General features: G+C 47.8%; 1 protein-coding gene across 1 annotated transcript in view; it reads right to left on the bottom strand.

The window, feature by feature from the left end:
• The window catches only part of ITPR1 (inositol 1,4,5-trisphosphate receptor type 1), a 158,540-nt gene extending 137,040 nt beyond the window's left edge, over positions 1–21,500 (bottom strand). The window contains exons 1-3 of the mRNA XM_088061743.1: positions 21,410–21,500; positions 7,412–7,519; positions 3,742–3,812 (exon numbers count right to left, since the gene is read on the bottom strand). Coding sequence (XP_087917869.1) covers positions 3,742–3,812; positions 7,412–7,503 — 163 coding nt within the window. The 5' untranslated portion in view covers positions 7,504–7,519; positions 21,410–21,500. The remainder of the gene's footprint in view (positions 1–3,741; positions 3,813–7,411; positions 7,520–21,409) is intronic.
• Between the last annotated feature and the right edge of the window lie 4,252 nt (positions 21,501–25,752).

The raw sequence follows: 25,752 nt of genomic DNA, 5'->3' as shown, positions 1-25,752 counted from the left end.
TCTTTTTTTGGAGACTCATACAAGTAGGATTTCTTCCAGGAATCTCATCTGTACACAGTACATTTATAACAGTTAAGTAAAAAAAACCCATTTTGCATAATAAAGTTAGTAAAAAGAAACACCCTTTGTTTCAATCAAATCAATGTACTCTTCAACTTCACATTTTGAAAAGCAGTTCTAGAGGACTTTTGAATTGTTTGGAGCTGGAGGCACGAAGGGCCAGAGAAATGCTGTACTTGAACAAAAAACCCAAACACACCCAAACCACTGCATTTAAAGTGGACAGAGAAAGCCAGAATAAAAAAAAAATCCACTGAAATCTTAGACCATAATTACCATCCAACCTCAAACCACTGACCTCAGGTGCTAAGTAATTCTGCTTGGGATGGAAAAGAGTAAGAAAAAGAATCAGCCTTCACATCTTCAAGTGCTCAAATGAGTATTTTAATGACCTAGAGGCACCACAGCATTTACCACGTGAAACAACTGCAGGTAAACACTCCCAGGAACTCAAGCTGCACTAACTTCCTCTGGAGTTCTTCCCAACTCCAGCACTTCACTTTTTTCCATCTAAAAACCCTGCAATTCTTCTTTTTTTTAAACTATTTCATTTACACTTCTACTCCACACTCCAACCCTGAACACCACCAGCTCTGAGTCTCAGCTGCCTCCTGCACCTTTCCAGGGCTGCCCCACCACCAGATCCATCTGTCAGCCAACTTCTCCCACAACTTTTGCCAAGAAAGCCGGTGCTGGTGTCCTCAGGATGCCTGTGCTCCTCCCTGCAGGGCTGAAGGGCTGTGTCCCTGCAGCTGCAGCCCTGCTGCTGCACATCCTCCTGTCCCAGCACAGCCCCAGCTGCCCTCACTGCCTCAAAGCCAATCCTTCTCCAAGGACTCAGCTCCCAGCACACAAAGCCCCATTTTGGGAGCTTTTTTTTTTAGTTTTTAGGAGCAGGCTCCCCAGGCAGGGCTGGTTTCACAGCACCAGCAGGTTATCAGTGCTCAGTGACAGAAAATACTCACATTGAAGCATTGCTGCCAAATCCCTCTCTCCAGGATGGTGCACACACCCCCACTTTGTGCACAGCAGCTCTGCTCCATTTCAAGGCTCTGGAGAAGAAAGAAAATCCCCCACCCTCTAGACCAGGGCCTTGCTGCTGCCACCAGATGCAAGTGATTAAATGTAGCCTTGGCAACATGACTTTTTACAACGTGAAGCACCTGTGGTTAGGGAAAGAAGCAGGATGGATTCATTCTGCCACTGGATAGACAGGCTTGAGTTCCACACTGAATTTTCTTGGAGTCATCTATGCATATCTCAGCAGCCAATCTTGCTTCTAGACATCTCTCCTCACGTTGATTAAGCATGAAATTTGTATTTACAACTGTTTTACATCTGCCCACAGAAGACAGATCTGCTTCAAGAAGCTCAAAACGGCACTTCTCAAAAAATTATACCAAAAAGAAGATCCCCAAGCCTGGCCAAAGGTGACAGGCTCGGTGTCCCTACCAGGAGGGGCCTGACCTGCACCTGGACACTTGGAGCACAGGACATAAAACAGGTCACAGAACCACAGAAGTGTTTTTCCAGTCCTCTCTAAGGGTATAACGCAAGTCATTTCCATTTGATTCATTTTCCTCTCGCTGCAATAAGATTTCTGAGCATTCCTAGGTAATGAGCAGTGCCTGACCCCACTGCTCAGGCCTGCAGCTGCTGTGATGACCAACACAACCCACAGAATGGTTTGGGTTGGAAGGGACCTCAAAACCCAACCCTTCCACCCCCTGCCATGGGCAGGGACACCCTCCCCTCTCCCAGCTCGCTCCAAGCCCCGCCCAACTTCATAAAAATGGGGTATTTTCCATTTCTGGTGAAGATGGGGTGATAAACTCCTTTATTACTTCTTCTGAATATATTTATCATGGAAAGCATTTTATCTCAGACTACACTTACAAAGTATGTGTATAAATAAGAGAAAAGCCTGCTAAAATTTTATGGCTTTTGTTGCCATTTACCATTAAGCATAAACTTCCCCATGAAAGCTTCAGTAAAGTAACTACAAAGGTTGGAAAAGGTTCACACCATTCTTTCTCCCTGTATAAATTATAAGTAATATGAGAACATTTACAATGTCTAACCACGGTGTTTTATGTCAGACAAATGTCTCTCTGTACTTGCAGTTCCTAAACTGTGCAGGCAAGAATTGCTTTTTTCTCATTCTTTTCTCTCTCTCCACCTCCTTCTGCACCCAGCAGTCGCAGTCAAATCTGGCTTTATTCTTCCATACCATTTTAACATCAAGAGCGCCTCAAGTCAAGGCTCTGCTTCACATAACCAACATTGTTCTTTCTTGGAGAGCTTACCACTGAATGCTGAACTTCCCCAGGTTGCCTCTCTAGTGTTTCAATTATCAGCAGTTTTCCAGGAAAAAGGGAGAAAAACCAACAAGAACTCACAGGCTTCAGCAGTATTTTAAAAAGAGAGTTTCATTATATGCAACATCATGTCATGGCAAAAAAACAACCCTAAACCACCCAAATAACAGCAAGCAAAAGTAGCAGAACAGATTGTGCATGATTTTCAAGGGCAAGCACCTGCAGTTCTGGCCAAACCTGAAGAGAATGATGGTGATCTTGAGGCCCTGATAAAGGCAAAGCATAACCAAGGAAACAAGATTCATCCAAAGAAACAAGACAGGCGGCTGCTGCTACATCTGAAACAATAAAATCAAGCCCAAAAGTGTAGAATATTTGGCTGAGTTATCCTCTGGGTAAAAGATGCAACCCAGGGCTCAGAAAAAGAATTCAAGGTCTTTGCAAACAAAATCCCAGTGAGTGCTTCTCTTCCCGTCTGAGGCCCTTCTTGAATGAGTCAGCCCTTGCCAAACTGCGAAAAGCAGAGCACTAATTTCTTATCACTGAGCAGAAATCTCCTGGCAGAACGAAAGCAAAACCCATGGTAGCTCATATCAAATTAGGTCAGATAACAATAGTTGTGGCAAACACTTGCTCCTTTTTATTTCCCTCCTCCCTGAGGTTTGGTATTGGGTAATTAGAAAGAATGTGTGATAGAATGGAGAAAAAGAAATGAAATTCCCAGGGATCCTTGAAAGCAAATAACTGACAACCTCAACTCCATCCCCTCATGAAGCCTTCTTCATTCCTGGCTTTGGCTGGGACAGAGTTAATTTCCTTTGCAGCAGCTGGTAGAGCCACATTCTGGATTTGTGCTGGGAGATGTTGATAACACAGGGATGTGTCAGTGACTGCTGAGCAGATCTCTGCTGCTCACCTCACCTGTGAGTGCTGGGGGCACAGCCAAGCCCAGGGAGATCCCAGACCATGGGATCATCATCAGGCTGGGATATAGAGCTGGGAGCACCTGTAGAGATGGCATTTGTCTTGGCCCAGCACCTGCCTGCCCATGGGAAATCAATCCTTCACCTACTAAACTGCTTTATCTGAACACTCTTCCTCCTCTCCCAGTTCTCTCCCCCATCCCACCGGGTGGGGCTGACTCAGACATTCCACACACACACATTTTTCCTCATGAGTTGTCATTCATGGAAGAAGATGACACTAAAATACACTACAGAAAGCACGGAGGTCAGAAACTGTTACACGCCACCGCACAAAAGAAGAATTTTTGAAAAGATTCTTCTTACGAAGAACAATCTTAGAAGAAGAATCAAAGAATCTTCTCAGAGCAGAAGGGTAAGGAGCTGTCTGACCAACTTACCTCTGAATTTTTTGGGTGGGTTGTTAAGATCACCTGCTTCTGGCTGTACAACACACCGATCATCCACAAGGCTGCAAAGAAATGAGCAGTGAAGTGAGATTCCATCCCCCTGCAGCCCCTCACATCCTCCTCAACAAAACCAAAGTTGTTCACTTGCAATATTTCATCCGAGTGGCCACTTCAGCAGAAGACATTCCCCAAATGCCAACTTATGCCAGATCTTTCTCAGAAGCATGCAGCTAATTGTCAGTGTTGCCCAGAGCTATGCTCCTGGTAGGTGGGACAATAAATAAGTCATTGCTCCTGTGTTCTGCATCATCTTTATGTGCCCTGCTCGAGGTGCAGACAGAACAGCCCATATTCTAGGGAGGTGACAGACAGCCTCAGGACAGTTCCTGCCTCTTGGACAGATTTGAGTCACGCTGCAAATGTGTTTATATGAATAGAGAATAGGAAAATATGACAGCTATGCAAACTGGACACTGACCCTGTGACCCCTCAAGTATTAAGAAATGGCAGGAATGGTCACTGCCACAATAAAAATTGACTCCTGAGAGAAAGGAAGGCACAAATGCACCCTCCTGCTCACCAGCTAAATGCAAGGTGAGTCAAGAGACTGAGCCAACCTCCTCCTGCTCTGCCAGGGAGTGGGGGAGCTGGACAAGTGAACCCAAGAGAATCCAAGAAGGAATGCCAGGACAGAGCTGTCTGTCCCTGCACATCCCCCACAGGGTCAGCTGAAATCCCACAGAATAAAGGGAATAGTTAAGAAGCTTTGCCTGAGCAGCTTTGGATCAGGGTGGAGTTGGGCTTTTCCCAAACTGGACAATTGCACCTGTAACCAAACACTTTGGGGTCTGATTTGATCCTAAATGACTCAATTTGGCCCCTTACACCCAATCTGTCAAAGAGGCTTTCTACACAAACGTAGAAAGTAAAACTCCAGGGTCAGAGGTTTGAGAGGTCCATTCTCATGCAGAATCAACTCGAGAAAGACTGAGACCTAGAATATGAGAGTTGTTCCTTGCAGAGGCTGGTCACATGCAGGGAGCATCTTGAGACAACAATTAGAGAAAATAAGGAAGTGCATGGAAATTAAGAGATCAGAGAAACTAAGTAGGCTCAACAGTTCTATGCATCTAAAATTTGCATGTGCAAACATTCAGAGTGAATTGCTTTTTCCCCATGGATTTTCTCCCTACTCAGCACTACATATATAATATATATATTTATAGGTGCTCCAACATGAATGGTATTGTCATTTGAGATGAAGCACCTGCTTCTGGTGAACAAAGGGCCAAAAATATCAGGGAAACAGGTTACTCTGGTCATCCCATACAGATTTCTCAGTGCAATGTATCCCTCTCATCTGAGATTAAGTTGAAAGTAAAGAGGAACTTCCCAAACTAGTAAGAGGAAGATTTTACAGGGTGAGAAACACGAAAGAGGATATATTGTACCCCAGTAATCATCATGATGACAGCACTGAGTTCGGGAAACAGTGAGAGTAAAGTTCTGATTAAGCAACATGTCATAGGAATATTAAATAGGAACACTCTTCAGAGATTTAGGACAGCATTAGAATGTAGAGTGGTATCTGCTCCTCAACCTTCAGTAACCACATAACAAGTCATTACACATGGTTATGACATCAGACTGTCAAAGCTCCACATGGGATGGAGGACAATTACACCAAATCTTTCCTTTGCTGCTTTAATTTTCTCCAGGACAAAGACTAAATTAAATATGGGACAAAACTAATTCGATTAGGAAGGCTTATTAAGATGATAATGCATTTCATGTTTCACATAGCAATTAGGATTTCTGGCTTAAATTAGGCTCAGAGATATGTGGCCATTATATAATGCAGTTACCTTAAAACAGCGCTAACCAAATCAAAGAGGAGGCTCAAACACTGAGGGGTCTTTAGGCCTGCCACGAGAACATCCCATCAAGCCTAGGCAAAACACGTGCTGGGGGCCTGTCATGACCAAAAGGACTACCCATGGTGAAAAATATCTGCTCAGCAATGCCATCAGAAGCCACAGCCACTGCACACTGTTCATCATGCACCGCGTGGGATTCCACATGGCAGAACAACTTTCTACTTGGTCTGGAATTATTTACTGCCAAACTCGCTTCAGGACTGGGAAGAAAAACAATAGGCAGATGTAGAGGATAATTCATGTTGCCAGTGTTCAGCAGATAGTATTTGGCCCGTTACACAGCTGATCCAGGACTGCAGAGTGCACGTGTCATATTTGACGAGGACCTGGGAAATTTGTCAAATACATTCGCCAAATACTATTCGACCAACCCTACTTACTACATCCCTTGCTTTTATCATACCTTCTTTCCTTTCTGGCAGCATCCCATATTTTCTTCTCTTTCCTATAATAGATCATGGTGCATCTTCAGTGACTGCTTCCTTCTCTGCCCCCTTATTTTCCAGAATCCTAATAGCTAGAGGACTAAACCTACAAGTTAGTTTGGAGTCACTCGGGTGAGATTCCAGCCCACCGTTTCCTGCCGAGGCACTTACCAGGATGCTGTCTCTGTACCCTGCTTGGGAGCTCCATTTATCAGATGCATCTGGACTGTAGGCATCAAAAAATGTGCTGTGACTGTACCCACCCTGAGGCCCCTAGGGCTACTGGAAATGAGAAAGAGCAGGTTGTGTGTGTGCCCCACTCCGGGCACATCCCCGTGTGCCACACGCTGCTCCCGCCCTCGGGAACGGGCCAGAGCTGCTCCTGGAGCTTCTCCCCTGCAAGGGTTCCTCCCCAAGCAGCTCCTGATGCTTACAGAGGTTCCTCCTCAGCAGATCAAATATTCCCCTGGCCGTCCTCAGAGCTGCGCTCCAATTCCACGGCTTTGCTCTGCCAGCTCGTCCTTTTCCCATGTGAAAAGGCACTTTTTTGGTTACTGGAGTAGCATTGGCTTCTCCCTGCCCCAGAGCACCTGCTCTGTGTCCTTGTGGGAGGCAGCACCAAGGGGCTCTGTGGGAAGCAGGGGCAGGAGCTGGCACAACACAGCTCCCACTGCAGCTCCAGAGCTCTGGCACAGCACAGGGGTCAAAACAGCTCCTTCGATAGGAGATAAACAATTTTGTTTGTAGGAGAAACTTAAATTAAACCTCAATTTTAAGACCAAACTAGCTGTAGTGGTGAGTTACTGGTATTTAAACCACTTGGGTCAGGGATTTTGTTTTTTGCTCTGTTAGATAGATATATTTTTTTTAAGCTACTTCCATTGCCTATGCTACATCCTTTGTGCAGTCAGCAGAGTGCACTGGGGTCTGTTCATCCCTGGCTGGGGAGGGGGCAGGGAGGGACAGGACTGGACACACAGATGGACACGGGACAGACAACAACATGAAAATCATTGGATTGCATTATTACATTCATTCCCCCTCCACCCCTTCACCTGACAAGGCTCTTCCTCCCCACCAAGGACATAAAACTGCACCACATCCACTGATACACTCTCCAGCCTCCCAAAATCTACCCTGCCATATTCACTTTAGGCCATTTTTAAATTTAGGGCCAAATCTATCCATAAAGCTCCCTTGCTTTAGCCAGGATTCCCTGGGATCAGGCTCAGGAGAACTAGCTGAGCTCTGCCAGTCCTTCTTACAGTGTTTTGAATACAAGAGAACAGCTGTTCTTACCCCAAAGTGCTAATAAATCCATTGGTTGAGCCCTCTGCATAGAGAGAACAAATATCTCCAATATGAAGGAAGCTCGACATCTTGTCAGTCATCTCTGGCTTATTGCCCCTGGAAGAAAGAATAAAGAATAAAGCACAACATTAATCAGGCAGAATTCCTCAGTGCAGCTACCTGAGGTTACAGCAACAGGACCCTTTGCCTTTGATTGTTGGTTTGTTTGAAAAACCCAACGAGCTCTCCCAGCGGAATTTCAGGTATCAAAGAAAAGCCAGCACGCCAGAGTGCTTGCTTGGAAAAATAAACCAGGGAAAAACAAGCAGCTCCTGGCATGCCATTCCACGTGGGACTGCTTCACAGGCAGGCACTGATCCCAGAGGATGCTGGATTTCAGTGCAGCTGTACCAAGATATTCCATCCCACCTGCCAGGGGGAAAGGGGGCGAGGGGACTGCTTCAGTTTAAGGCATATTTGTATCTAAATCACATTTCTTTGCCTGAATTAAAGGCTGGTTTAAGCATCCTTTAAAGGCTCTCCTTTGTGCTGGAAGGCTGCTCCTGAGAAATTCAAAATATTGACCCAATTCATGCGATATTTTCTGACAAAATTTTGACACACCAGCAGCCTCCTGCTTACACCTGCAGGCCTAAAACCAGAATTAGGTGGAGACCCACTCAGCATGCCTGACAACAGATTTTTGCATGTAAAAACAGAAAGATTAAGATTTTTCAAAGTCAAATGCTTTATCAGAAACCAAATCCCTGTGAAATCAGTAATACTTCAATCCCAGGTTTAAAATAGATGGCTTAAATGTAACACTGAGGAGACATACACTGAGTGTTGGCAGCTTCCACTGTATTAAGAACTTTATTTTCTCTAAAGCCCCAAGTCCAAATGACACAGGACCCACCTGTCATTTCAATAAATATAGAAAAAAAAGTGAGTTTCAATCAGTCACAGCAACAAAGAGACAACATGAGCCCAGATTAGAAAAACCCCAATGGCGCAGATTTTCAAAGACATCTTTTCCAAGCCCGTTTACTGGTCTCCTGGAGATCCTCCCAAGCCCTGCGTTTTGATCACCAGGTTCAAAAGGCCCAAGCAGCTCCTGTGCTTGAGGTTTCCAACAGCAGGAGCACCAAGGTTCCTCCTGGCAGGCTGTGAGCCCTGCCAGCCAACACTGCCCAGGGCCACGCTCCCACAGCTGAGGGAAAAGAACTCACACCACCTCCACCCTCTCTCCATCACACCCAAAGAGGTTCTAAGTGGTCTAAGAGCAGAAGAAGCCAGCAGCAGGAAATTCTGCTTATTCCAGAGCACAGCTCTGACTGTACAGGGATAAATATCCCTCTCCCTGGACATTATCTTGTTTACCAAAAGGATCAGGTTGTTAGGCAAGATTGGAGCTCAACAAGGACAAATTCCTGGTGATCTAAAAGCTGCTGTTTGCAGCTATGAAAGGGCAATAAAAACCTAAAGTTACACTTTTCTGTCGAAAAAGCTCCAGCCAGCTCTCCCTCCTCACTCCCAAAGGACCTGTCCTGCTGGGAATAACAATAACAACTTTCATTATTATTAAATCAAAGCACACCATAGACATTCTACCCCTGTAAATCTGTGTCACTGGTGCAATGGAAAACAAATCCAGGAAAACCACGAGATAAAAGGCCAGGCTGATTTGCAGGTAAAGGGGTCTCAGCTCCTCTGGGATCAAATCTGGGTGCAGCCAAAACCAAACCCTTTGGCTCCAGGTTGCTTGTTAAATGCCAGGTCCTTCAGCCACTGCACGTTACACACTGTTCCCATTCTTTCTTGGTAAGTGGACAGAGAAACACTGCTACCTATTTAAGATATATGCCACAAAACATACAGAAATGTGCAGAGTGACTGAATTAGCAGCACTGGAAACACAGCTTTTCCCATTTCCTGACTTGGATGTTAAACTACCAACTTCAGACTAAAAAACTTTTCATTCCTCAGAATTAGGCTCAACCCTGAATTAATACAGCCCAAAGTAAAAGCTGTCTAAGCCAACAAAAACCACAGATATTTTGAATTTAACCTTTTCCACAACGGCATTAAGGTTTCCCCCTGTGAGGGGGATTGCTTTTTCCTCACAAGAGGCAGATGTTCACCACAGATGTTCCCAAGGGAATGTGACAGTCAAAATGATTGACTTCCATTAGAGATTTTTCTCTTGAGGGGAAAAAAATAGTCTCACACCACTGCCCAAAACCAGGCTCAGGGATGGACAAAATTCCTGCATCCCTTTCCAGGATACAGCCTCAATTTTCTTACATTTTCTTCACCAAGAAAGACCCCAACATACCATGAAATTGTAACTCTGACATATTCTGACAGTGCAAGCCCCTAAAAAAAGCTTTTCTGCAATTTACTGAAAATTTCACTAATAAATGTTTATCAGCTTTACCCACAGCCATCACAGAGTTCTGCATTACAAAGGTGGCATTAAGGCTGGCAGCAGCTCAGTGAATTGAGCTGCTGGGGTCTTCACCAGCTCATCCTTAGAATTTTGGGATGAGTTTCCAAAGTCACACTGCAGAGCTGGGTTTGGGCTGCAGCCTGGAATCCCAGCCTGTCCTGCTCCCAACCAGGAGAGCTGTGCTCCTCACAATTCCAGCTTTGCTGGACCTCAGCTTTCCAAAGGGCTCATCTGGCTACAATAACCTTGTTTCCCAAAGCTTAGGCAAGGATTAATCACCAGCCAAGTCCTCACTCCCCTTTCTCTTGTATTTTTGAATACTTTTCTAACAGCCATCAGTGTGATGCCATCTCCAGCACACCAGGAGCTGCTCCACCACCTCGGCAAGCAGAGAGCCAATTCCCACTGGGGTGAGCCTCCTATAAACTGATAAATACTGATAAATATAACTGATTTATCCTCAGGCTTCCCCACAGTCCAAATGAACACTGGCTACATCTATTCTCTAATAAGAAGTCAGTCCCCCTGACACTCCTCCATCCAAACGCTGCTGCTCAGCTCGGCCAGGGCTCAGGAACACGCTGGACTGGCAGATGCAGAAAGGACTCAGTGACCCCACAGGCCCCCACACACACAAAGGAAGAAAATCATTGCTATATTGATTTAGCTTCAAAGCTTTTTACAGTCTCTTCACAAGGGACTACCAAAATCACTCCAGTTATTGGCATCAAACACCAAATGATCAGCCACCTCAAATGGAGGATTTTCTACCTTTGACAGCTGGGAAATGTGAAGGAAAAAGTAAAACTGGGAAGTTTTCAAGAGCAAAATTTCCAGGTATCTAGTTTGAAAACCTCTTCCTAAAACATACTGATCACACCAATCCTCCCAAAATCAGACCTCGATGGGGGTCATTTTTGATTATTTTCTTCAGCAAGACAAGCCAGAAGCAGAGGCAGCAAAAATCTGTCAGCCTTGGCACATTTATCCCCAATTCCCAGCACAGGGAGACCAGAGGGACTGAGCAGAACAGGTTTTCTCCAGGACACATCAGTCAGAGCATCCATGTGTGTCCCCCTGGCTGTGGAGGGGACACTTCCCACTGCCAGGGATGACCATCAGAGCATCAGGAAGGGCAGGACAGGAGGATTTTCACCCTCCCCAGTACCTGGCTCTTGTGGGTACAGCACAATCCTGCTGCTCAAAAAGCAATTGTGCTCCATAGACAAATGCAGCCATTACCCCACTATTTATTTATTTTAGATACGGCAGTGCCAAGAGCAATTGATTTATACAAGAGGAGGGGGAGCGCCCTAAGAGAACATTTGCAGTTATTCTGTGCATAATCCCAGCTTTAATGGCACTCTCAGAGCCTTGCAAGAGGGGAGCCCTGCAGGAAATTCATCCTGTTCAGCTCAAACACAGCAGAGTTACCCAGGGAGCATCGGCCTCCTCTTCCCCTTAAACACTGCAGGAAAACAAGATTCCCTCCAGGTAAACTCACTCTAAATAAAATCAAAGATGAAGCACTGATAAGCATGGCATTATCTGGCAAAAATGAAGCCAGGTTTCTTCAAGCAGCTTAACTCAGGTGGCAACATTGACAGCAGCAACCCAAGCTTTAAAAATAATGTTCTTTTCCCACTAAGCTGAAGGTTCTAATTTTAACAGACAGAAGGACTTGCCAGGCTACAAAAGCAACGTGAACTAAAAGTGGACTGTGCATTGAGAAGTTAACTATATCTGCCCATAGACATCAAAAAATTCCTGAGATATGAACACATTCTACAGTATTTTTAAGCCCTGAAAGCCTGAATTTTTGTAATTATGTTGGTGACTGTTTCCTCATTTCTATACCAAAGTTAGTCTCAGTATGTTTTAAATACAGTTTATCTGCACAGGAAAACAAAATCAAGTTTCTGTTTATGAAACTGACTAAAATAAACAAACAAACATAGAAATTTGCTGAATTTTATGTGAATTTCAAGACACCGACCTACAGGTTTTTCTGCCAGCTTTGCTCAGTGGGGCTGGATCTGAACGTGCATTAGCTAAATGCAGGCAGAGAACTAAACCCAGGAAAACCTCCTGCTCAGCCCAGGAGCTTCAGGACTTTCCCCTCCTGCTCTGGCCAGCACAATCTGCACCACCGCACTCAGAGTTTGATCTTCTGACTGAACAGAAAGCGACACAGCTCCGGGGTTCACTTCTATTTCTTGCTACAGATGGTTTTGTGCGTATCCTCAAGACCAGCTGCTTCTCCTGCAGTATAAGGGACTGAACAGAACGAGTTCTGAAGCACAAAGGAAGGGTTTGTAGCAGTCCTTGACCACGGATTGTCCCCAAACCCAAGGAGAAGCTCTGCAGACCCAGAGCAGCTCTCAGGACTCTGCTGTATTTTAGGGCACAAGCAAAGCATATGCTCAGCCTAATGGCCTTGAACAAGCCAGGATAAGCTGAATATAGCCCCTGAAATTCAATCCTTTTTCTCATGAAAACACATTTCACACCAGCAGTTAAAGCAGGATTAACAGTGAAAACACAGCGAAATCAAGCTGACTGCTCAGTATCAAACACCTCAATGAGACAGCTGCCTTTTGAAACCCTCAGAACGGGAAACACAACCTCTTTGTAAACATTTCACGCTAATTTCTCCCATCACTCATCTCGCTGCCGACGCTAAGTCAGAAAAAACAGGTTTCAAGAGCAGCACTGGGAGTTTGCTTTCCTTGGAGAGCCGAGTCAAGGCCCCGTTTGAAGTCCCTGCTTGTGACAACATCCTTGCACTGTCATTCCTCGTCTCCAGCATGTGTGAAAAGGCTTTTCCGAAGAATCCAAAGCTACTTCCCTGATTTCACGTCTCACACGTCTGCTTTGTGTAGGATTTTAATTCTTTACTCCACGACTGCAAATCCTGTTTGTAAAATAAACAAGGCCAAATGTGCCTTATTGCCGACTGTTTGATTCCCAGCAACTGGGACACAAATTACTCTAAGATGCTTCAAATTATGTCTGTTTAGAGAAAAAAAAATCTCCTTGCTGTGCCTCACAGTCCCAGGATGCACTCAGGTCTCTACTGGCAGATTTTCACTAAACAATTCAATAAACACTGGCAATTTTATATGGACTGGTAGCAAAACTGGAGCAGCACTTTATCGAAGTCTTTTTCACTATCTCGGTTGTTTAAGAATAGAATCTCAAACTGTACTTAAGTGTTTCGACCTCATTACAGCCGACAGGAAATTCCAGAGTGGAAGTTTAATTCTGTTTCAGTTTTTGACAGAAACAAGACCAGAGTTTAAGGGTAGAGAGACAACAAAAAAGCAAACACAGAGAACTGCTTAATGGCATAAGCACAATCATCTGGAAATTAGCAGATCTGAGAAACCCCAAGACCAGGTAAGTCTGTGCTTGAATTAAATGGAATCGAGTCATTAATGTTGGTAAACTAGGCCAAGGAAGTTAACATTTTTTTAAATGCAACCAAACCCTGTATTACACTGAAAATCCAGTGCTTAGATGATCTGGTAAATCCAAATTTTACAAGATTACTAGGCTGAAAATTTGGCCCTACAGGCTAATCAAGATTTCATGTGGTTTTTTGGGTAACACCCACAGAGAATTCTGTATTTTCCCAGGTGCAGCTAACTTGAAAATCTGAACCCAAACCTGATGTTTCTCATTCTTATTTCAGTAAAAAAAAAGGGAAGGTTTCCTCCCCGAGGACGCTAAGAAAGATTCCCAAGAATCCCATGAAAACAGCCGAAGAAGGGAGGAAGTGCTTTATTTAAAAGCTCACCCAGTGAATAATCACCGTGCTGGGGCTGAGGACAGAGCTCTGTCATCTGCAAAGCTTCTGACTTAGCAAATCTAAAAGCAGCTCTTTTAGCTGCCAGGGAAAGCAAATAAAGGGATTTTGGGATGTGAAGCTGGCCACGTCCTGGACACCAGCATCCTCATACACCTGCAGTGGGACCCAGCTCAGCACCGCTGTTTCATGGAGTTCCATTTCAGAGACTGCATGTTAAAAGAAAACCTATCAGTGCAGTACATTTATCTACCACAGGATCTTGTTTTCCCCTTCAGCTGCAACCTTTCATGTCCAGGAGGCTGCTCTCTGCCACACATGGGCGGCTGATGTGCCGTTAGATTAAGGAGGAGAAATGCACTTTCTCAGACCAAGGATTTTTCCTCCCGACGCTTAAAACGCAGATTTTTTCCCCGATTTCCAGGCTGAGCAGGCAAGATGGAGGCTGGGGAAGAGGGGAAGGAAGGAGCAGCACAGAGCTGTGACTTTCTCAAGGACATGCAGCAGGTCAGCCTCGGAGCCCAGATCTGAATCCAGGTCTCCCGAATCCCCATCCACCAGCCCACGCTCCCCTCCGCTCCCAGGAGAGAGATCGCTCTCACTGCACATCCAATCAAGCACACGCTTCCCCTTCCTCTAAAAATAAGTAGGAAGAGGAGTGTAAATTCACACAGCAAGATGATGGCCAAGTTAATTATGTTCTATTCATACTATTTGCCACTCCACAATAGATAAATAGATTTTTTTTATCATATCAGTGACAAAGTTATTCAGAAGTTACTATTTCATAGGTGCAGCAGCAGTTTAAGGAAACAGATAAAGCCGCTCATTTCAGTAACTTTAACCTCAATAAAACCTCAGTACAGGAAAGCAAACGTTCACAGTGTCCTTTTCTCCTTAGAAAGGGCACCTGCTTCCTTTTTTTTTTTTTTGTAATTATTTGCCTAGTGCAACCAGACAAGCTAGTTAGAGAAAATTCAGGTCAAAAGCATGGAATTTACACTCTGACAGCAATCCCTCACACAGGAGCCACTGAGGTAAGAAACACGACTGACAGGTCCTATTGACAGGCATCTGCAGACAGCTGGAAAAAGAAAATCTATTAGAGACACACTGTCAGGGGAAAAATAGCATTTTTTTTGTTCCAAAGCAAGTACAACCTGACAGCATCTTCTTAATCCCATGAAAAGTAAGGAGCACTTACTGAAGTTGATACTTCCTGGAAGTCCAGCCCTGCTGGCTCCAGCCCTGCTGGGAGGAGGCAGCCTGGATGGACATCAGCCTCTGGACGAGGTCTCTGTGAGCACACAATGTTTTCCAGCATATTTCCATCAGGAGAGAGCTGGAACACGCCAAAAGGACCAGGACAACCAATGTCACGGGGAAAGAGAGCAAGCTTGGTTTATTACACCCAACTGGAGTTCGGCCAAGGAACAAAGATGGCACACAAGAGTCCCCAGTGTCACTCTGCGTGGCCAGGTACCTGCTGAGGGCTCACCACAGCGGGGCTGGTTCCCTCACCCCGCTCCCCACATCAGCCCTGCGTGCTCCTCGAACTCGGCAGCGGCTCCCTCGCCTCCATCCCCTGCAGCAGCTCCCAGTGCCCAGCACCTTCCCTGCCCGTCCCCTCACCTCGGCGGGGGCTCCCTCTCCTCCATGCTGGGGCCGCTGTCGGTCTCCAGGGCTGCGCTGGCCACGGTGGCCCCCGGCACGCTCGGGTCCCCTCTGGCAGCGAGGCCAACGCTTGTGTCCCTCCCGCTCCTGCGGGCTCCGAGCGCTGCTGCTGTCCCCGAGGCAGGACCCTCCCGGACACCTCCGCTGGCTCTGGCTCTCTGGATAAAACCTCAGCGCCTGGGACAACCAGCCCAAGAGGAGGAGCCACTGCCAGCACATGATGGGCACGTGTGGAGAGCCACTGGTGGCCAGGGGACCTACTTTGAGCTCCAAAGCCCTGGTGGGCCGGGCTGCTTTACAGATGAAGGCTCCGCTTCCCAGGCTGACTTGTACCTGTTGGCCTCCCAACTGTAATTTTCTAGAAGGCAAAGGTTCAAAATACTGAGCCACCCACGAGCATTAGCATCTGAATCTACTGAACACTTCACAGAGGAGCAGCCAAGGATTGCAGAGTTATTTTAATCAGAAGTTTTCAATTAACCCTTCAGATCAAGCACCATCAGCCAGCCGAGGTCAGCGTCTGCATCTGTGGCCATGTGTTTCTTCTTGGAGTAGGATGCAGACGGGACAGAGCTGGACTGCAAACAAAGCTTTTTTTCTTCACAACTTCTTGGCAGATTTCTGAATTTCTGAAGAAGTGGAAAGGATGGGCCAAGGCACAAAAGAAATGTTTACAGAAGTTCCATGCAGAAATTGCTACTAAACAATTACATAAAATAAAAAACAAAGTACAGTCTTTGGGCAACAGCCATTTTTTGGCCTACTATGATCAGAAATTTCTTCTATGTGCATGCTCAGAAATTATCATCTTCTGACCACAGCCATCATGCACTGGATGAGGAGAGGATGAGCTGCCTGTGTCCATCGTGACACTGAGTTCAACCAACCAAGCCTTGTCCCTTAGAGCTCAGCATCATGTTCCTCCCAAAGCAGAGGCATTACCTCACATCCTAACCCAGAAACATCTGGCATTTCCATTTCTCAGAGCTATTCCCCCTCCTTTGATCACCTCTGCAGCCAAATGATCAGTCACAGACTGGTTTGGCTTCAAAGGGACCTGAAAGATAATCCTCCACTCCTTTCCACTGTCCCAGGGTGCTCCAAACCCTGTCCAGCCTGGCCTTGGACGCCTCCAGAGAAGATTATCAGTGAGATATGACCACTCAGCTTCCTGCAGCACTCTTCATGTTGGCTTTCTGGCACATGAAGATGCAATTACATTGCCACAAGCCACAAATCCCCAAATAACACAAACTTCCATGCACATTTCCAACACATTTTTTGCTCCAGTGGGTTAACTTGCTCAGATATCAACTGACATTTCATTCTCCATAGAACGCTGCTAAGAAGTTCTGATCCAAGTTTTGGGAAGCTTAACCAAAACCACAAGCATGAAAATGAAACTCCTCTGAGTTCAGAACCCACAGCTGAATGTTGCAGCTTCCCTCACTGGAATTACAGTTCCTCTAGTTTCCATTTCATCTTTTTCACAGAATGGAATTCCAGAACAGTTTGGGTTGGAAGGAACCTTGAAGATCCTCTCATTGCCACTCTGCCATGGGCAGGGACACCTTCCACTACCCCAAGCCCTCTCCAGCCTGGCTTTGGACACTTCCAGGGACAGATCATCCACGGTTTCTCTGAGCAAATTTGATCCCATAAACCACAGCTGCCCTGAAGACCTGGAAATGTACTTTCTCAACAGGTACAGCACAAGCAAGAGCCACACAAGGAGCCTCTGGATGCCTCTGCCAACCTAACAAGTACATGCAGCACCCTGGAAAGAGGGATCTGCCTCCATCTCCAGCCACTGCCTCCCAGTGCTGAGACAGAGAACCAGGCAATAATTGCTGTAGTGCTTTTGTAGTGTCCATGGGGAGCAGAAATTAGACAGGAATATCAAAGCTTGTGCAGTTTTGGCATCCTGCCTCCCGCAGCAGCCTCCAGGAGAGGCTCGGCGGAAGAGCACAGGAATCTCTTGGAACAGCCATGGACACAGCCAGCATCCGGCCCTGCAGCACAGGGACACTCTCCACTGCTCTTCCAGTCTGTAAAGCAGCACCTGGCCCCACCCAGCACAGGCCACTGGATCAAACTGGGCAGCTTTTGGCTCCCCTTGTGCATTATCACACACCAACAGCACAGAAACAGCTCCTTCAGTTTCTGCTGCCATTGTAGCAGAAGAAACCGATTTGGGACATAGAGTAATGCGGACTTTTAGGAATCAGGATTTCCACTACAGTCTCATTGTGACAGAGATGTTACATTTACATAACTTTCTAGCAGCACATGGTTTTCTGCCTCTAAACCCCTTGGTCTCCATAAGCTGCTTTGGTGAGGCCGCCTTCCCTCACACTCACCCACGGGAGAGCCAGCAGCTCGTCTACCAGCTACTACAGAGCCACTACCCTCATCCCACCTCCCACGGGAGCCTCAGATTCCTCCTGGCTTTAAGACAATCCTACAACTATAACTATCTTGTATTTATGGGGTAATAATGTCTCAAAGACTCCCAGTACACTCTGCAAGTTGACACATCAGATAGTCCAAAGGAGTTTGCTGTGTCATAATCAACAAACCAGCCAGAATCACGGGATCATGGAAGTTGGAAAAGCCCTCCCAGGTATGGAATTAAACTGATAGCACTGTGCCCACTCAGCCCTGTCAGGAAGAGCCACATCTGCTCAATCTTTGAACACCTCCAGGGATGGGAACCCTACCTGGGCAGCCCATTTCAATGCTTGGCTACTTTCTCAAGTGAAGTTATTTTTCCTAATATTGAACCTGAGCATCCCCTAGCCCAGCCTGAGGCCATTCCCTCTCCTCCTGTCCCTGTTCCCTGGGAGCAGAGCCTGATCCCCAGCTGTCCCTCCTGTCAGGGAGTTGTGCAGAGCCAGAAATTCCCCCTGAGCCTCCTTTTCTCCAGGCTGAGCCCCCCCAGCTGCTCATGGTGCTCCTGACCCTTCCCCAGCTCCATTCCCATCTCTGGACACTCTCCAGCCCCTCAATGCTTTTCTTGCACTGAGGGTCCCAGAGCTTCCCCCGAGACAGGAGATGCCCCAGCAGTGCCCAGTACAGGGACTGCACCAGTGCTGGGATAGCTCAGGTGGCTCTGGTCGCTTGCCCACCGGACACAAACGAGCCCAGGTGGCCAAGAGCAGCTCCACCTGCTCCAAGAGCTCACCAGAACAAGCAACACCTGCTCTTCTGATGGCTCCAACTCAAGGACAAGTCCCAGACAAGGGCTCAGGATATCTGGGATCTGCTTTAATCCTGCCTGACAGCACTGAACAAGAAGTTCCACCTCAATGCTGTCCATTTCAGAAATTTACCAGGAAAGACCAGCTCATCTGATGAGAAGCAGCCAAAAGGAGCTTCTGCTTCCAGAACAGACCTCTGGACCACCCCAGTCTGACCAGCCCCAGGACTGTTCCCTTTTCTTTGGCACACACACAATACTGGAGCTGGATCCCCAAAATTCACCCCAAACCTGCAGGTGCCCTGTTCTCGTGCTTGCCCCACTGTCAGGGACATTCAGTGCTGTTTTTACCAGCGGAGTTGTTACAAAACCAGACCCAGACCTCACACCACACAACAGCAGGACAGTGTGGTTTGCAGCTCTCACTCTCAGCTGCAATGGCCTCACTTGTGAACTGCCAGGACTTGAGATTATTTCTTCACTTTAACTCCGTTTGTGCATTTTCTGGACTACACCATGCCAAAACAAGTTTGTTGAGGGAACACGAGAGGATTGATGGTGATGTGGATAAAATCATGTTACAGAACCACTGAGGGTGGAAAAGACTTCCAGGATCATTGAGTCCAAATCCTCACCTTGTCCCCAGCCCGGAGCACTGAGTGTTCCTTGGATACCTCCAGGGATGGGGATTCCACAACCTCCCAGCCCCTTCCAGTGACAAATTCCTCCCAAAATCACATTTCTCATTTCTAACCAGAGATCACAACAGCCCCTTACATCCCCTCCACTCTGTTCATCAGTCCCAGGACAGCTCCGTTCACCCAAACCTGCAGCTCCAGCAGCCACCACCAAAGCAAAACACCAAATGTCCCCTTCCTGTGCTCTTCACTGAGGGCTCCTCCACCCTCCAACGATGGTGCTCAGGATTAGCACATCTCATAAAAACCATTTCCCCGAGCTAAGCTCCACCCCACGATTGCAAAGCCAAAGTTACTCTTGTTTGTTTACTTCCCAATTTAACCTTGTAAGAGGAAACAATTTTCAAGGCTTAATCAACACTGCAAAACAAGCAGATGGGGGGAAAAACCCTTCATCTAAGCAAACACTTTAATCTTGGGGAAATAAGGTATTTTAACAAGAAAAACCCCTACTACTGACAAACAAGAGGCGGCTTAAAGAAAACATTAGAAATAATCAGCTCAGCATCAGATTGTTTTGAAACACACTAGAACTGTGTTTTTATTTTCACAGCGACTCCTTATTTTGGTTTAGGCACACTGAGCACTACAGCTTTGTCCCACAGTGGTCTATTTCCACCTTTGTTTCACCAGGTGTCCTGTTAACCCTCAGTTAACGCTGAATTTTTGGATTTACCAATGCCACCAAGCTTTCTCCTCTCATTGAGCAGCCAAAGCTCTGCTCCAGCCATAACACCCTGCAACACTGTTATTACTTCAGGCACTTACACCAGCAAAACCACCAGGCATTTAGACCATGGAATATTTGCTGTGTGAGGAAATTGGCGTAAATTAAAGTACAGAAAAGAAACCAATGAGAAATTCAGTGCCTGGTAGCCCATTAACTTGGCCACAGAGGAACCACGGAGGAAAAGGAAGGGATGTTGGCCTCACATGGCATCCCGCACTCACACAGCTGAGCCCTGCAAGGAAAACAGCTCCACCATGGGCCTCTGGCTCAACAGGTCTGCAAGTCCTGGGATAGCAGGCAAATTTCTGAGCCCAAGAACCTCAAAGGCAAGTAATAACTAAGAAATAAAACACGTGCACAAGTGCCGACCCTTGCTAATAAATAAAACCACCAGCTCCCACACACGCTACTCCCCGCACGACTTGCAGTCACTACATCTTCATCAGGCAAAGATCTGGATTGTATTAACCACGTTCTCCCTTCCTGATTTGTGAGCAGCAGGACCGCAGCCCAATCCATCTGTGGCTCAGCAGGCACAGAACCGCTCGCTGCACGGCAATAAATTCAACTCAAACCTTTCACCTGTTGGACCCTTTTTAGACAAATTCCTGCGAGCCAGAGCAAACCCACCTGGGGCAGGGAGGGAAAAGGCTGAGCCAGCCCCAGCTGGTCCCGGTGCACGGAGCATTTTCCCTCGGGGAAAAGCCCCGGGACCCCGCAGGGAACAGGCACAGGGAGCCCGTGCAGAGCCGGAGGATCGCGGGGCAGAGCCGGCCCCAAACAACCCGCAGGAGCCGGGCGCTCGGCACGGAGCCGTGAAACCGCTCGGGATTATGGCACATCCCACGTACGTGCATGGGGAATGCACATGTGCCCCCACCCCTTCCCCCGCTGAAGTCCAGTTATTGTAGTCCAGGAAACAGCCAAATATTTGGCCTGTCAGGCCAGTCACCGGGACCCTCCGAAACATCCACCCACAGCTGCCCGCTTTTTGACCATTTAAGAGGAAGAGCGCCCATAGCCAAGTCCCCATCGGCGCTCACGAGTGTTTACATAACGCCAAACATCCCTCGCAGCCGAGCCCCGAGCTCGGGGGCAAGAACATGGGGAAAGTTGGAGCGGACGCGCAGCTCCAGTGCCGAGCCCACGGTGGTCCCGGGGACGGGACCCCGGTCCGGCAGCGCTGCGGGACCCGCCGGGAGGGCGGAGGGGACTCTGCCCGGTCCTGCCAGGGCTGCGGCGGCCGGGCATCCCCGCCGAGCACGGGAATGCAGCCCTGCACAGCAGCGGGCTGCATTCCCGGGTATCCCCGCCTAGCAACGGGCTGCATCCCCGGGCATCCCCGCCCAGCACCAAGCTGCATCCCTCGGGCTGCGGGACGGGGCTGCTCCGGCGGCCACTCGCCGCCTCCCTCCCTGTCCAGCCGTACCCGCTCTCTCCCGGCCGTACCTGGCTGCGGAGGCGGCGGGGCGGGCTACGGGCGGCTCGGCAGCCCCACTCCCGCGGCGCTCCCCGTCCCGCTCCCGGAGGCTGCGCCCGCCGCCGCCTCAGCTGCGCGTCCACATGGTCACTGCGCTCCTCGCCCGCCGCCGTGCCTTAAATAAGCCGCGAGGCACGCTGGGTAACCGAGTCCTGCCGCCGCCGCGCCGCCGCGGGAGCGCGTGCCGCAGGACTACAGCTCCCAGCGTGCCCCGCGCCGCGCTCCGGGCGGGGGGCGTGCGGTCAGTGATGGGGACGGACCCCTCGGTCCGTGCGGTCACTGATGGAGATGAACCCCCTCCGGCTGGGGTGCGGATGTGTTTTGCTCCGGGGGGCTTCGCACAGAGCCCTGGAGCGGGCGAGGGGCGAGCGTGCGGGGGTAGCGGGCACAGAGGCTGCGGGGAAACCAGCCAGGGAGAGTAAACACTGAGTAAACACAGAGTAAACACTGAGTAAACACTGAGTAAAGCAGGTGTCAGCGCGACTTGGGGAGCGCAGAATAGCGGGGAGGTGACGCTGAGGTGGGCACCTGCCTGCTCAGGTGCTGTCACCTGTGGCGTGACTCGTGCGAGCCCTTGCCTGAGCAGATCTCGTCTGTTCTGCTGCTCCAAACTCTGGAAACAGCGAGTGCCACTGGGGTTCCTCTGCACTAAAATCACGGCACGGGAGTATCACCAACGAGACATCACAACTTCAGCCAGAATGACCAGCAGCGAATAAAAAATAGTAATACTAATTTATTTATTTTATTATGCAATTATTTGTCCTTAAATATTAGCCAAGGTTATTTCCCACAGTTACACCCTAATTTTCCTGCTCTCCGTGGCTGGCTGGCAGCACCCAGAGCCACGCAGGGGTGGGTGCAATGTTTGCCTGAAGAACTGTATCACTTTAACTGGGATTTAGGTGAAGGAAACATTTCCCTCCGCTCCCTCTCACCCACACCCACCTGCTTCTTGCGACAGGTAGGAATGGTGCACGGCTCCTGGCTTGTTTCCATCTCTACAGCAGCAGGATGACGCTGATGAATGGGAACAAGCCCAGATTAGCCAGTTTGAAATCAATGTAACATCCCCCTGCACTGGCTCTCCATTAAAAATACCTCCAGAGGAGTTGTAGTTGTGGCTCTGGAGCAAGGATATGCAGAAACTGAAGCTCGTGACTCAGGAACTGAAGCGAAGGTCAGAGAACAGAGTTTTATGGGTTTCCTACATGGCTGCAATACTACAAGCCATTACTCATCAGGAATTTGGCAGAGTAGTGGTGCCTAATATCATTAGATAATCCTAATGAATTCTTGTGTAATCAAATCTAATCTCTGGCTGGGTTCAGCAGGCAGAGGCTGTGAGTGGCTGCAGAGGCTCTGAGGCAGTGACAGAAGGGCTGTCACCAGAGCCAGGGGCAGAGCTTTGCCTGCTGAGCACCTTGAGCAGCTCTGCCTTGAAATAGCTCCAGCACTGAAGGATAAATCCCAGCAGCAGCAATGGGAGAAGACATGGAACAGGCTGCTCAGGGGGGGAATGGAGTCTGCCCCTCTGGAGACATTCCTCTCCCAAATACCAAAGGCCACATTTTTGCTTATGGGCTTCGTTTGATTCTGGGTCTTGGTCAGTTCTTCAAAGGCTGAGGAGCTCACAGAAGGCCAGAATGGTTTGAGTTGCTCCCAGCCCCATCCAGACTGGTCTTGGACACTTCCAGGAATGGGGCAGCCACAGCTGCTCTCTTTGGGCTCCCTGTGCCAGGGCCTCCCCACCCTCACAGGGAAAAAATTCTTCCTAATGTCCAATCTAAACCTCTTCTCTGTCAGCTGGAATCTGTCCCCCTTGTCCTGTCATTCCATGCACTGATGGCCCCTCACCAACTTTTGGCCCTTCAGCCAAAAATATTGAGCCAAGCTCTGTGAATAACTTGTTAGATTTAAAGGGGTGCTGGCAAAGACAAGATAATCATGAAAGTTTCCAGTGAAGGAAAACATTTCCATTTGTCTTTAGGAACTTGCTCTGGGGTGCTGCAGCAGGCACAGTGAGTTCCTATAATCTTACAGCATTGAAAAGAGATAAAATTGTAGGGCAGGGTGGGAGTGGAAAAAGTCACCTTGGGAGGGACCAGAGCTATTCCCTTAAAGGAATTTTTGCTGACAATGGGAACTACAGGAGGCAGCCCTGAGATGGGAACAGAGTCCTGTTCACTCAGTAGCAAATGAGGGCTGGGCTTGGAGCCCACATACCCCCAGAGGGCCGAGGGAATGAAGTCAAGAATTCAGAGAGGAAACAGTGAAAAAACACTACTTGGTAGGTATCACTTCAGCCCTGGGAGCTGTACTGTGAATGTTTGGCCCAATTTCACATGTGGTTTCAGTCACAGGAAAACAACTTGTGAGGGATTTGTATTTTTTTGTTATTGGAGTACTTTGTTCATTTTCTCCTTTTTGAACCTTATTCTGCTCCACTCCTACTTTATTGTCAGCAATTATGGAAATTCAGCATTGATAAAAGATGTTAAAATGAACTTTGAAGTCTTTTATTTGCTTTTTATTTCTATTGTCTTGTTTCGTGCTGACAAGTTTGCACCTAACCATTGCCTTCCCTGGGCTGTTTTGGAAACATTGCACCTCCAGCCTGCAGGGTGGCTTTGCACAGGTTTTGTCTCTCTGCTGTTGGCTCAGCTGCAGCTCAACAGCCCTGGAAGAAAAACGAGAGCAGAAGATATTCCAGGACTCTGAGGATCAATCTGTCTCCTCCTGCTCATGGCTGGTCTTCCCAATGGGGAAGATGATCCCAGAAGTTCCCTGTCCTTAGGGAGATCCATGCCAGCACTCAGGGATGAAAAGCACTCCTGATAAATGCTAGAGCAGCTCAGCCTCTCAGTGAAGTGCTGGAAAATCTCTCATTCCCATCCCATTTTAATAACAGCAAGATCAGAAGCCTGGGGACTCAGAGTGAGGAAGGAGAAAAACTCAAGCCTGCATGGCTGAGCACAAAATAATCCACACCAGCAGAAGTTCTCCAAAGTCCTCAGGACCTCAGACTGGGAGTTGGATGTTGCTCCATCCAGAAGTGAAGTATAATTATTTAATCTGTTCTCCAGGGAGAGGAAGGAATATGAACCCTCCTGATGGAGCTACACAAATGATGCTCACAAGAATTCCAGGAAAACGAGCCATGAGAACGAGTGGGCAGGATACACTAGAGAGCTGTCCCAGCTCATTGGAAATCAGCTGCTTTTCCTGAATTCCAGCACCACACAGCCAGAATCCCAGGGCTTTAGCAAAGGGAGCTTATCCTGGCAGACTGTTTTCAGTTCTAGAAGTCTGTAGAATTTGGATGCCTACATTTTGCTCTTGCTTCAGTGAACTGTGTTGAGAAAAATTTAGCAGGAGAAAATAAGATGGATTTAACTCTCATTTTCATAGACATTCTTTCCTTGACAAAGGGCAAAGATCACCGTGCCAACGCAAAAGAATATTTCCATTTTCTGACCCAAAGTAGCAAGTAGTATAATTAAGTTTGCATTTGTTTTCCTGCACTCTGATGCTTTTCTGGAGCACGTCATAGGGCAAAAGGGACTAATGATGGATAATTGGAATTCATCCCTGCGAAGCCTCCCAGCACTGCCATCTTACACACAGTAAAACTTCACAGAGCAAACACATTCAAGTGCAGTTCCTTTCAAAACTCACAGCAAACGATAAAACCCCTCCTTCACTCTGGCCATGCTTCTCTTTGCTGCAAATATAAGCAAATATTACATTGACTATTTAGAATTAATATCCCACAGGATGAGTAAACAGTTATTTCGGTGTAGGGGATGATGCAGAAGATCCATTCTTTTGGCAGCTCTGAACAGCAGCTCCCACAAGAAAGTAAAGATTTTACAGAATCTTCAACAACTCCGGTGAACTGCGGGAAAACGAAGGAGAACACAGAAGTGCGAGTTCCCTGAGGGAGAGGGGGAATGCCAAGGCACCCTTCCTGGGAAGGGGCTGGAAGCACACTCCTGGCTCCCCTCAGGAGAGATCTGTGTGGGTATTTCAGGTATTTCTATGGACGGCTGAGATTCCCGGGGCTGTTTGAGGTATTTCTGTGCATTGCTGGGTTCCCCTCAGCGTTCTGCGGAGTGAAGAGGCCCTGAGCAGTCTCTCATTATCCACACAGGCTCTGCAGCTACCGGTGTGGATGGGGGGACAGGGGGGACATGAGGGGACACGGGGGGACATGAGAGGATGGAGGAGATATGAGGGGACACGGGGGGACATGAGAGGATGGAGGAGATATGAGGGGACACGGGGGGACAGCCCCGGTCCCGCCCCTCGC

The sequence above is a fragment of the Pseudopodoces humilis genome, chromosome 13, assembly GCF_049639895.1.
Source record: "Pseudopodoces humilis isolate 2021_Gansu_Grassland_sample_001 chromosome 13, ASM4963989v1, whole genome shotgun sequence".
Classification (NCBI taxonomy): domain Eukaryota; kingdom Metazoa; phylum Chordata; class Aves; order Passeriformes; family Paridae; genus Pseudopodoces; species Pseudopodoces humilis.
The sequence above is the reverse complement of the archived record's forward strand: the minus strand, read 5'-3'. Positions and strand labels throughout refer to the sequence as shown.